Source organism: Strix uralensis, chromosome 4, assembly GCF_047716275.1.
Source record: "Strix uralensis isolate ZFMK-TIS-50842 chromosome 4, bStrUra1, whole genome shotgun sequence".
Lineage (NCBI taxonomy): Eukaryota > Metazoa > Chordata > Aves > Strigiformes > Strigidae > Strix > Strix uralensis.
Window position 1 is genome coordinate 116,572,734 of NC_133975.1, and position 12,715 is coordinate 116,585,448.

Sequence of the window (12,715 nt, forward strand, 5' to 3'; positions counted from 1 at the left end):
GCAAGATGCAAATTAACAGACTTTTAAAGACTATTTTAAACTTTGGATTTAACATAAAATCTTTTCTTTTTTTTTGTTTTAATTGCGTAGTCATCTGACATCCATCCAGTCAGGACCAAAATTTTCAGTATGCAACCAAAAGGACTGTGAAGCTGAAATGGAAACTGATTCTGTTCCTAAGACAGCTACTTCAAAGAAACTGGTATTAGAAAGAATGACTCTAGTGCACCTAATGTCCTAGCTCTTAGTCCTCAGCATGAATTCTACTTGCTCCTTAACTGAAATGTGTCTGGTGACTGCACAGTTTTCCCAGTGATCAGTCAGCCAAAGCATTAAACTATCATAAGCAATATGGCCATAATCAGTCCCTGTTTCAGTGTTTTTTTCTGATGTCAGAATAATTTAGATGCCCGGATATCTGAAGCAGCTGCGCCAATGAATACGTGAGCAGAGAAACACACAGCTGCTTTCCAATTCAGGAACACTGTTCTGGACTTTCTTAAACATCTGGTAAATCAGATGTTCCTTTAAGGCCAAGTGTGATGGGTATCAATAAACTTTTATCTTGCCTTTATGAAGGTGGAGATAAGCCTCACACAAGATCTGAGGGCCTAATGTTGACCCTAGTCAAGCCTCATTGCATGGAAAATACCTAATTCTATGTCAAGGATACACTTGCAAACAATATTACTGCCTCTGAAAAGCAGCAATAATTTATTCATTTAAAGACTGAGTTGTGCTAGTATAATTATTTCAGTGTAGAAACATGGCTTTTATCTTAAAAGGTATCCCACTAAAACTTTTAACATGAATACAGATACATCCTTGAAGCTTATTCCATCAACAACAGTACCAACTGCAGTGACTTTAGTAATACAAACCCATTTCTACCAATAAAACTCCACCTGTACAAGGTGGGAGGGAGCACTTTAGCTGAACAAGTCAGAGCAGAACAGTTAGAGAATTTTAAGGAGAGGAAAGCTCCCCTGGGATTACTAATGATCCCTTCCTGCATGGTTCTGTCCTATAATCATTAGTCCTTTTGCCCGGGGATTAACGCCCTATCTTCACTGATCGCATTGCAGAACAACCCCATCCATTAATGTAAGTAGGAAATATTACCAGCTCAAGAAGAAAGTTTCTCACTAATTCACAAAGGCTTTGGGTCAGGCCTCCGTGTTATCCTTTCAACCAGGCTAAAGGAGCCACAAGTAAGTTTCGTTGTGAAGAGCTGTCTCCATAGCATTAGGGCCAACTAAAAGAAAAATACAGTATGTTCTAAAAATGTGCATGATAAACACAGTATAAAACCAATGAAAAAGTAATATTAAACAAATAAGACCTAATAAGTGATGCAAATGAAGCCTGAGACTTTCTATATAATGACGGGAAGCTCCAAATAAAGGGTACTGGGTTCACGCTCTTCTAAATCATTATAATTTCCACAGAAGACATCAGCCTCCTTGAGACTCTTAGGTTAGGGAGATTTATAGTGATAACAATGGCAGTAGTTTATTTGAGACAGTTAATCAAAATTCTAGCACTTATAAGCCCTCTGTGGAAACTACAAATTTAAGAAGTTGAAGACTAAATATTCAAGAGTAAGCTTGCAGTCTACACAAGTACAGTAAATTTCAGTTATGTGTTTCATTATACTGGTGCCTTATAGCTTTTAAGGGGTTTACAACTTGGCTGTAATTATCCACTATGGGGTAAAATTTGGCATAAAAAGAACTCTTTTCCATTCTCTCCTCTTAATAGGAAGTTACTCACTCTCTGCTGGTACTGCATTCCTTGCACATGTAACACTCAGCAAGAGTTTTTGGGGGTGCAAGCAAAGCAGGTCAGGGATCTCATTTTGTGGCTTATACAAATACATCTTTCTACACCAAAACCATAGTGTGCCTACCTTCACTTATCTTCCATTAATTTAGCCTTCGATTTGGGCTTTTTTGCATGGCAAAAAATGTGTAATTTGTTCGTGCACCAAGATAAATTATACATATAATTACATAAACCATAATCATGAAGGCCTTATTTTCACCAGAAAAGTCAAATTTTCACCAGGATAACAGGCAAACATGGTGATGCCATTAAAATTCACCAGTGAAAAAATATCATCACTTCTGCTTCCCCACACTGTGCCAAGGACTTCCTGTGTGTCCCCCTGAGGAAGAGGTACCTAAGCATTTCCAACAGGAAAATGGAGTAACAGCAGTTTCTCACCCCAGGATCACTCTGAAAATTCACAGCTAAGTTCTTTGACAGTTTTCCAAAAGCCCTGAATAAAGGAAATAAATACAGTTATATTCAGGTCCTACTCATACGATGTTGGAGTCAAGAGGGATGCCAGCTTCAGAAGTTCTTATCCTTGTTCTCAGCAGCTCATTCCAGCACTGTAGTTTGCAGCACAGATCCAACAGTTTGCGATGCCACCCTGCAAACCAAATTGTTGAAATTATACCATCAGAATCTGGTTCCCAATGGCTCATTTTTTTTCTAGGAAAAGAACATATTAAGTCTGCCAAGTCCACAGGTCCGCCCACCTTGGATAGAAAGGGGAGGAGAACTCCTGCAGGCAGCTGCCCTGTTGAAGGAGACAGTTCAGCCCAGAGGAAGGGGGCTCCACACTCCACAGTCATCTCTTTTGCCAGAGCGTAGTCAGGGTGAAAACCCAACACACAATGTTAGCAAAGCACTCTGCAGTCACTGGGTAGCAAACACTGAATAAATCTCCCCCGAAGACAGAAAAGCATCAAGATTTTTTATTATTGTACTTATATAAATAAACACAGGCAGACTCTGGTGGAGATTCAATGCTTGGTTCAGAGTTTTGGGGGAAGGCTCTTTTCCTGAACATAATGCAAAGGGACAATTATAACTTCTACATTGGCAGATGTATTCGACATGTTTCGGGGTATACTAATGAGGTGAAGCTCCAAATCTCCAAGGGAAGCATGCATCTTTGTCTGGACAAGGAGCAGAAAAGAAGCAAACACCAGTATTCAGATACCATTTAGAAGACAGAGGTGAAGTAACTTTCAACATTCAACTACATAGGTACTTTTAAGCTATAACAAGCTTCCTGGCCTTTCTCCTGCTCCATATTATTGCATTCAGTTGTGCCTTAAGTTTTGCTGTGTATCTTGAGGGATATAGTCTCTGTCTGTCTGTAGACGTGTTCTATTCTGAAAACAAAAAGTGAAGGAAGTTGGACTCTTTTTTTGATTTAAATCTGAATTCTCCAGCTTTAGTTAGTTTCAGTACAAACCAGAATATTGTAACAGAGGTTTCTACATTTAAAGTTGTCAGATACTTTACAGGGACAGGTCACTCTAAAGTTTGTACTAATTGCTTACAATATATTGCAGCTACAATTATTACCTTTGTATAACAGACTCTAATCAAATCCGGGTCAGTGACAATCCCAGAGAAACAGAGTAATTTGACTAACCTTCTCTGTCTAGGTTTAGTCAAGACTCACCAGGTCTCCAAAGTAGGAAAACATAAAGTATAAATTGAATGAAACCCTAGGGGGGTTGAATACAAAACAAAAACTCTTTAGGTTTTTGTTCATTTATGCTCCATGGTGTATAACCCCAGAGAACCAATAAATGCAGATGGAGCACAAAAAATATGAACTCACCTTAATGTTGCAATTTTTTTTATAACTTCCACTAATCCAAATGTTTGCTTCAAAAGTCATGTGTAAGAAAGAGTTTGCATGGTTTATATTCCCAGGATCCCATTATGGTAAAGCTCAAAACCAGTTCACTCAAATATCAGTAAAACTGAAAGGAAAAAAAGAGTCCAGATTTTCAGCTGATAATAAATCACTTTATGTCAAGAAAAAAAATCTGACCTCTGCTTTCCAGTATTATTTATTACAACAAGACTACAGAAATAAATATGGTAAATAGGGTATTAAATAGAAACATAAATTTTGGCCATCTAAATGCAGATGACACAATGAAAACACGCATCAGATTGCTCAATCTGCCTCTACACAGCAGAAAGCTTCTGCATTGTCCCCTCACTACACATTGTTCTCCCTAGCTTTCCCTTGCAAGAGAATTTCATAACCTAAACCAGCTTGGTGTCAGGAAGATTTATTTGGTGCATGCTCCTTTTTGTATAATTATTCAATTATTACTCCTGTAATGCATAGCATTATCTGGAATAATTCTTTGCTACAACGGTGAACATCTGAAGTAGCTTATGTTTCTTCTTATAATACTCCCCTCATCCTACCTCCCTGGTGAGATCTGAGGGGAATATTATTCATTCTACAGACAGAAATTTAGAAAGAAAGAAATCCAGCATTTTACAGAAAATCAGTGAGACAGCAAGAAACTAAACTCATGTTGTAAAACCTAGCTAGTACATCAGTACCGTGAATCATACATCACGTTTCAGAAATAGATAAGTGGGTTTTTCAGTCATATTAAATCTTCTGAGAACCGGTTTTGACAAAGATGCAAGGTTGTAAATTGCAATGGAGGAGACACAGACAAAACAAAACAAACAAACAAATCTCTTTTGGAGATTTTAAGGAGTTCTTAGACAAGTGTTAACAACCACAACCACAACCAACTCTTTCAAAGCCCCTTTGTTAGAACAGAACCTGTTGGAACATAGCACATACTCAGATCCCTCGCTTCGCCTTTCCCCTACTGCACCAACAGAAAGAGAAAATAATGAAAGTTGTTACATGGCATTTGCATTTCAGCACGTAGGAATTCTCCTAAAATAAAACTCCAGACCAACACCTAGAGACAGATTATGCCAACCAAACAGTACAAGTGAATGAGAGATTTTCTTATTACAATCATCCTCATGCTTTCAATCATTTAATTTTCTACTGTTGTGATCCTTTTGATGCAATCTTCTTACTACTTTTCAGTTATCAAACTCTTCCATACTGCATAGGATCTGATTTCACAATGTAAAGAAGATAGAATGAAGCCTTTACGCTTTCAACAAACACTAGGAAGAAAAAGAATGAGACAGCTACTCCTACTGTCTAATGGCACAAATACTATTTTTAGTAAGTAAGCTAAAGCTTTCAGGTCAAGATTAAAACTGCTTTTCAGTTAGATTTTAAAGTGATATTATTAACTCTAATAGGTCTACATCTACATACAGTAATAAGAATAGATACCCATGACTGCACGATCAGGTTCTAGTAATCAAGTTTATAGAAAACTCAAAAATTAACTCAGACTAAGGTATAACATGATTTAAAATCAATTAGTGGTGACTTCATCACAATCCCATGCATAGAAACGTTTTTGGAACACCAGGTTTTGATTCTTACATCATATCACATACTCCCACATAACAAAAAGTTCTAAATAAATCCATAAATTGGCATGTTCGGTGACCTGGAGCTTCCGTGGTTCTCGAGCAACTTTCTCCCATTGGAAAAGTCTAAAAATCTCTAAAGATACGGACTACAACTTTAAGTAACTACTACTGGTTATCAGAAACATATTTAAAGCCCACCCCTTTCAAAACCAGAGCCAGTTTAACTCCCACGTTCAATTACGCAGGCTAAAATCCTTAATAGTGACTTCCAAAATTACCACCCCACACACAAAAATGCAAAACAAAACAAAACCCTACCAAGCTCCCAGTGTGGCACTAAGGATATTTAGACATGGGAAGTAAAGAAAATATATAAGCATTTGCAAAATCCTGGGCAATATTATCCTTAGACCTGGCTTTTATTTGCAAATTAAGTATGCACTTTAAAACCTAACAATGACTAAATACAGAGGAGATGACATTAAAATTTCACTGAGACTTCCTGCATATAACAAAACACGTATTTTGAAAACTAGTTTTCAGTAATTTGAAAACTAATTTTTAGTGCTACTGGGTTGTAATTCAATACAGTTTACAGAGATCACATATGCACCCGTAGCAATAGGGTAGCATCTCCAAAATGCAATAGGTCTGTGGAGCCAAACCATGATATATATCCAACAAGAAGAAGAATCCATTTGCCTTTCCCCTTCTTCCTCTTCTGCGCTAAGGAAAAAGAGGCTAAATTTCTTCTTCTCTTCAAGAGAGCAGTAATGATGAAACTGTAAGCCCCCTAAAGGACTGACTCATACAAAACCACACTTAATTTCTTCCACAGCAGCTGTTCCTATGGTACAGGGAGAGATTGCTCAGAGAGAGATATACCACATCTATGTGGAAACACAGGTACATTAAGAAATGTTATCTGAGCAGACAGGTACTGAAATTGGCTCTATCACACTAACACCTGCAATACACATCATGCTACAACACCCATAAGAAGCTGGATATATCAGGAAAGGGAGGAAAAGCACAAGGACAAGCAACACAGCAGTTGACCCTTTCTAGGAAGAAGCAATGGTGAGCACATTTGTATAAGCCAGTTTCTTGCCTAAACTACACAAGCTGAGTAGATACAGGTGAGTTTAGGCATTGGCCATAATTAAGGAAAGTCAGCTTACTACCACTTAACTTCTGAAATGGAAGGCACAGCATGGAGACTTCTAGCCAGAGGTTTTCTGCATTGGCTTTACACCTTCGGGTCATTTGTTTTAAATGTATAGACAGTCTTTGTAGACAAGGAGAGGGAAAGATCTTTCTAAAGTCAGCATGGGGAAACTGTGCTGGCTCTGCTCTGGAAGGATGAGCACTAAGAGTTGGGGAGTCACAGGAAAAAAAGCATGAGGAAAATTCATGTGAATTTTACAGGGGGAATGAACGTCTCTTCTACGAGGCCCTCATAGAGGGAAGAATAAAATGAGACCGGGCTGTCACCGCTTTCCTATTTGCAAAGGTGCTGCCTCAAAGGGGAGAAAATCGCCATTAGCATCTTCCTGTGAAACATCCCCAAAAGCAGCACACGAGGGCTCGTCCTCCCCTTACGCGGAGTTCAAATGACAATGGCTGAAAATTATTAACAGCAATTTTGAACCCCGAAGTAGCGAGATAGCTTTTCTAACCGGGGACCAAAGCAAACGCTTTGGAAACTCAACAGGGCACAACTGCAGCGAGAGGGAGAGAAAAGCGCAAGGAAAGAGGACAGGGGAACAGGAGCGCGGCCGGACTGGCGTTGCCTGCGCGTATTTCCGACGGGCATCGCCTCCAGCTTGGCGGGGCGGGCGGGGCGGCGGAGCCCGGTGAGCGGACAGCCCGGTCCCGCGGCGGGCGGCCCAGCGAAGAGCTGCGGCGGGGCGGAGCGACGTTTGCTCCGGCCTCGGCGGGGTTGCCCCGGCCTCCCCCATCGGGGACGGGACCGGCCCGACCGGGTGTCCGCCGCCCTCCTTGGGGGTGGCCGATCCGCCATCGCTCCTCGGCCTGCAGCGAGCGGGTGGCCAGCGGGCCCGGCGGACAGCGCACTGCCCGCCGCTTGCTCGGAACTAGGCGAAACCCCCTTAAATAAGTAACTGCGCCGGCAAGGCCGCCCCTGGCCCCCGGGGAGCGCGGCACCGCCGCTCTCCTCCTCTCCTCTCCCCTCTCCCCGCGGCGCAGGGGGGAACAAACGCGCCGCCGTCTACCTGTGCAACACCTCCGCAACACATTTTATTTACACGAAATCAGCTCGGGGCATTGTACATTATATACAGATATTTTCCCCCTCCGACAAGGCAGAGCTTGTGCAAGATGAGTAGTATCCTCTGGAGCGTATCCGACAGTCCACGGGAAACGTCCCCCCCCCCCCCGCGAGGTATCAGCTGTCGGAGTCCAAGTCACTTTTCCCGTCCTCTTGTCTCTTCTCCGGAGACGTTTTAGACGCTTTATTCCATTTTTGTGCGTTTTCTGACTCCTCCGAAGATGATCGCTTTTGCCTCCTCCACTTTGCCCGGCGGTTTTTGAACCAAACCTATTACGGAAAAAGAAATTAAAATATTAGGGGGGGGAAAAAAAAAAAAAAAAAAACCACCCACAAAGATACGCAAACCGGCAGCCCGCCCTCCCCCCTGCCTCGCCCGGAGCCGCTCGCCGCCGCGGCGGGGCCGATGTGCGGCGGCCGCGCTCGGGCCGGGGGGAGGCGGAGGGAAAGCGGCCGCTCGCTGGGAAAGGCTGAGCGTGTTCAGGAGGCACGACCGCCTCTCGACATTTGCTCACAGCCGTGGGATCGGCTCGGCCAGCCGCCCCCAGAAGGACGCTTGGAAATAATAACGAAAAGCCTCCCCTCTCCCCGCCGCAAACCTGTTGCTCCCCCCCGCCGCCAGCTCGCCGCGGCCGGGCTGGAGCCGCACCGAGGTACCTCCGGTCCGAGCGCGTTTAAATGCGGAAGGGGGAGGGTGGAAGGGGGGGAAGGAAAGCAAAATACCTCCACTTTTTCCTCTCTTAAGTGCACCCTTCTGGCCAGCTGTTCCCTGGTGCCCACGTCTGGGTATTTCGTTTCCTGGAAGAGGTTTTCCAGCGCTTCCAGCTGCTCGTCAGTGAAGATCGTCCGATGCCGTCTTTTTCGCCTGCAGTGCAGCTGGTTCAGTAACTGCAGCTCCGTCCGGGACAAAGTGCCCACGTTCATGTAGGGCAACATCTGATGGGGAACAGGGGACATCAGGACTGACCCAGTGCCCTCGTAACCTACGGACAGACAGACGAGACGACGACAGGCTTTGCATGAGATCGCTGCTCCCCCCACCCCGAGAAAAAGCTCCCCCACCCCGCCCCGCCGTCCACCCGCGCTCCTGCGGGCCGCCAGCTCCCCGCCACCCCCTCCCGCCCCGCGGCTGCGGGAACAAAGAAAGCCCGTTCGCCCCGTCCCGCGCGGGGCCGCTTACCTGCGGGGGGGACGCAGGAGCACTGCTGGGCGCCCAGGGGCGGCACGGCCCCGCAGCACGAAGGGCCCACGGGGGACGCCGGCACATGCAGCTGCCCGTAGTAGTAGTTGTTGTAGCCGAGCCGAGATCCGGTGACCGCGGGCGGCAGCGCGGAGGCGGGTGCCACCGCCCGGGAGTAAAACCCGCCGTAGTCGGAGGCGCTGCCGTAGAGCGAGTCCCCGTGGAGGCCGGGGAAGACGACGGGCGCGGCGCTCGGGGGCAGCAACACCGAGTCCTTGCAGCGAGGTCTGGCCGCCAGGATATTGTCGATGCTGAACATGCTCACAGGCATGCCCCAAACCGTGCCGGGGCAGGGCAGCGGGACCGGCCGGGGCGGGGGGGGGGGGGGGGGAGGGGGGGGAGGGAGGGTAGGTGGTGGTGGCGGCGGCGGCGGCTGTGGTGGGGGGGGTGGGGGGGAAGGCTGGAGAGACACGAAATCGAAACTTTTCGGAGAAATTTTAAAAAGGGAGCGGAGCGAAAAGAGCGGAGCGTTTTCCGAGGGCAGCTTGCGGGCAGAGTGTGCGTGTGTGTCTGTGCGCGCGTGTGTGTGTCTGTGTGTGTGTGTGTGTCTGTGCGTGCGTGTGCGCAGGATCCACCCCTGGAACTTTCCCCCCTCAACTCTCGCCTGTTTACTGATCTCAACCCAGAGGGCTGCTCGGAGTATAATCCATCTGAACCTCTTCCCTTTTTTATACCCAGGCGACGTCATCCTGGATTTAGTTCCTGGTAATATGCAGATGACAAACAAAACCAGATTTGATTTTTTTCTTTCTCCCCCTTTTTGGTGGGGAAGAGGTGGGGGTTACACAAAGGAGTGAAAGGAGCCCAGGTCTGTGTATTGAGAATTAATGAAATTAACGTAATCCTTTCCATTAGTGGGCTTTTCTGAAAGGCCCCAGATTCAGGCTTGATCTCTGCTGCACCGGCTAATTGCCCAGGTTAATCTTATTAATGCCATTGTGCTGAAGTGGTTAGCAGCTCCTAGCCTTGTCTATTATGCACCTACTTTGCTCGTGTTAGTTCACATTAGTGGGTGCGATTTCCTCTGTCTGAAGCTCGGATTCATTATTTATGCTTCGAATTGGTTAAGAAGCAGTTTTCAAAAAAAAAAAAAAAATAAACTGCGATACAACCATGCAACTGCCCCCTCCAAGTGTTTCTGTAGCAGGGTTTGAATATTGCGTCCCCCGGCTCGGAGAACTGAAAGGGCACTGAGGAGTACGCGTTCCTCTGATTTAAGCTTTATGCAGTGAAGCAACAACGTCTTCACTGAGTAAATGAACTTTTTTTTTTTTCTCTTTTCCTAGATCACCTGGCGGAACGAGGACGCGTGAATGTTGTAAACTTTTTTTTTTTCCCCCCAACAGATTCAGATCCAGACAGGTATCACTTTTTTTTTTTTTTTTTTTTTTTTTTTTTTTTTTTTTAAACAAGCCAGGAGGTGGAAATGTTAAAGACCAGTGCCATCTCAAATACCCGGGTCTGGTAGGTGTTCCGATTTGCTTCCGATCCATCCTGGTGCTTTTTTCTTTCTTTTTAAGGAAGAATCTTTCCTTTTCTAGCTTAGAAAACAAAGCCTCTAGAGTTGCAATGATACGGAGAACTTTATATTTTGCGTGTTCCGTGAATTTAAAATGGAGCAGTTTAAAGTCCCTAAAACTCTTCCTATTAAGACGTTTGACTCTCTTGGTAGCTGGCTCTTGTGATTTGCAGAACACTTCGTCTGTCACGACTGTCACTGGGAATCCACAGGAGGTGAACTGAATAAGATTAGACTATTTACCCCATCAGCCCCCCATCAAAGAAGGTAGGAAATTGTGCGCATGAAATGAAAACAAGCCGTTAGGGTCCGTTTACGAAGAACACATTATTTTTCCTCAACAAAGAATATCCTCGTTAGCGCTTACTCGCACTTTATCCTTCCTTTCCTCGATGTTCCAGGGTTTAAAACCGCATCTGAGAATGATCTAAACCAAAACTCTATTTCTAGCAAAAGACTCGTGTAAACGTTAAAGAACGCCAGCACTTAATTCTCACTTTATTGATACATCGCGATGTGACTGATTACCAGCATGGTTGCCTTTACCTCAATTTATTTGCCGATCAATTTCTTTCTGCCTTTGGCATTTAGACCTGAGCTTCATGCAAATTTTTCAAATTTGATGTAAAGTGAAACTGTCTGACAGAGGGGTGGGTTTTTTGTTAGATCTGGGATTTTTCTGTTGTTGTTGTTGTTTTGAGGGTCTTCTTTATTCTTTGATTGTTTATTTGTTTGTTTGTGGCTGGGTTTCGGGCGCAGTTTGGGGTTGGTTTGTTGGGGTTTTTGGTAAGTAATTCCCTGGGTGCAGCTCGGTCAGGCTGCCCGCCCAGCAGCGCGCTGCTTAATTCCGCCATCGGGATGCTCGTTCACGTCCTCGGCGGCTCCGCGGCAATGCGCGGCACCGTCTCCCCGGTGGCCTTCGCGGCCCCCGGCGGTGCGCGGGGCTTCGGGCCAGCCGGGCTTGGAGCCCCCGGGGCAGCCAGGCCCGAGAAGGGGGGGGGGGGGATGCCGCGGGGGGGCACGGCCGGCTCTCCCACTGGCGAGGGCTGGGAGTCTCTCCGCCGCGGGTGCCCTGGGGGTCCCCGCGAGGAGCGCCCCGCCGGGCCGCGGCTCCGGGGGTGCGGCAGCGCGGGACAGGGCTCCCCGCGGGGCTCCGCGGAGCCCGGGCCGCGGGAGGGAGGGAGACGGGCGGGCGGCAGGGACAGCACTCTGCCCCTAAATTGCCGCCCTGCGGGGAACCGAGTAACCCCGCCGAAGTCCCGCTCGTGCGGAGGCCCGCGGGGTGGGGGGGGTCGGGGGGGTGTGCCCGCCGCTGGGGCCGACTGCTGGGGTGCTTACAGCATCACTTGCACCGGGATTTCACCTCCGCGCCTGGCCGGCTTCTCCCAGGCGAATGCGGGGCAGAAGCGGGAACCGGGGGGCCTCGGCCCCCCGGGCTCAGCAGGGGCAGGGCAGGGGCCGGGCACACGCCGCCCGGGCCGTGCGAGGGCTCGGCTCCCGGCGAGGGTTTCGGTCGGGAAGGCTCCGCGAAGGATGATCCACCACGCTGCAGCGTTTACCTTTATTCCTAATTTAGAGATTATTTTTTCAAATAACTTGCCACCCCCGTGGGGAAGTTCTCTTTTGTTTTGTTTTAATCTCGGTAGCCCCGCCGTGAAAACCCCAGTTCTGATACCCGCTTCGCGAAACCTGCTCTCGGAGTTTCTCATTTCGCATCTGCTCTTCGCCAACCTTGCAAACGTAAAATTGCGTTAAACAAACAATCAGTTGTCACACAATGTCGGGATGAAATTGTAATAACAAATGAAACGCAAGCAAATTGTGCTGCATAGTGTTGCTAAGCAATTGTTTGTTACTGGAGGGTAGTCACAGCATGGGTTGAAAGAGAGATCTAAAGAGGCGCATAGCACCGGGCAGAACAAGCTGTTAGGTATGAAATAAAGTAAACACTGCACTGATTTTCAATATTATTACCCAAACACGATTTCATACAAAGCAATCACCGTACACAAGTCTATGAAAATGCGCTTGTCGAGAAATCGGCCGAGTTTTTTTATTTTAAGGCATTAAGGAATAATTCCGGGGATGCGAAACGCGCCGCCTGCCCGGCGCTGGCTCGGAGCGGCACCCAGGGCTGCGGCGGGGCCCCGCCAGCCGGGACCCCGACTGCACCCCCCGGGAGCTGCACCCCCTCCCCGCCGGCCGGGGCTCGCTCTGGGCACAGGGCCCCGGCCGAGGCTCCCGCCCGGCGCGGGGAGGGGGGAGCGCTGGGGTGAATCAAAGTTTTTTGGTGGGTCGCCGGCTGCGAAACCCTCTTGGAAACGGCGCCCCGCAACACATCTCTCACGTACAAATGCCA

General features: G+C 47.0%; 1 protein-coding gene across 1 annotated transcript; it reads right to left on the reverse strand.

The window, feature by feature from the left end:
• Nucleotides 1-7,538: 7,538 nt before the first annotated feature.
• GSC (goosecoid homeobox) lies at nt 7,539-9,978 on the reverse strand. The gene is made up of 3 exons (XM_074865231.1): nt 8,778-9,978; nt 8,321-8,580; nt 7,539-7,867 (listed from the first exon to the last, which is right to left on the reverse strand). Exons 1-3 carry the CDS (start codon nt 9,523-9,525, stop codon nt 7,715-7,717), a joined length of 1,161 nt encoding a protein of 386 aa, XP_074721332.1. The 5' UTR covers nt 9,526-9,978; the 3' UTR covers nt 7,539-7,714.
• Nucleotides 9,979-12,715: the final 2,737 nt, after the last annotated feature.

Excerpts from the sequence above, each read along its gene's own strand:
- GSC (XM_074865231.1), bottom strand. The coding sequence starts at position 9,525 with ATGACGTCGCCTGGGTATAAAAAAGGGAAGAGGTTCAGATGGATTATA. Across the intron at positions 8,581-8,777 it reads CTCCTGCGTCCCCCCCGCAG|GTTACGAGGGCACTGGGTCA; the intron begins GTAAGCGGCCCC and ends GTCTGTCCGTAG. Across the intron at positions 7,868-8,320 it reads TAAGAGAGGAAAAAGTGGAG|GTTTGGTTCAAAAACCGCCG; the intron begins GTATTTTGCTTT and ends TTTCCGTAATAG.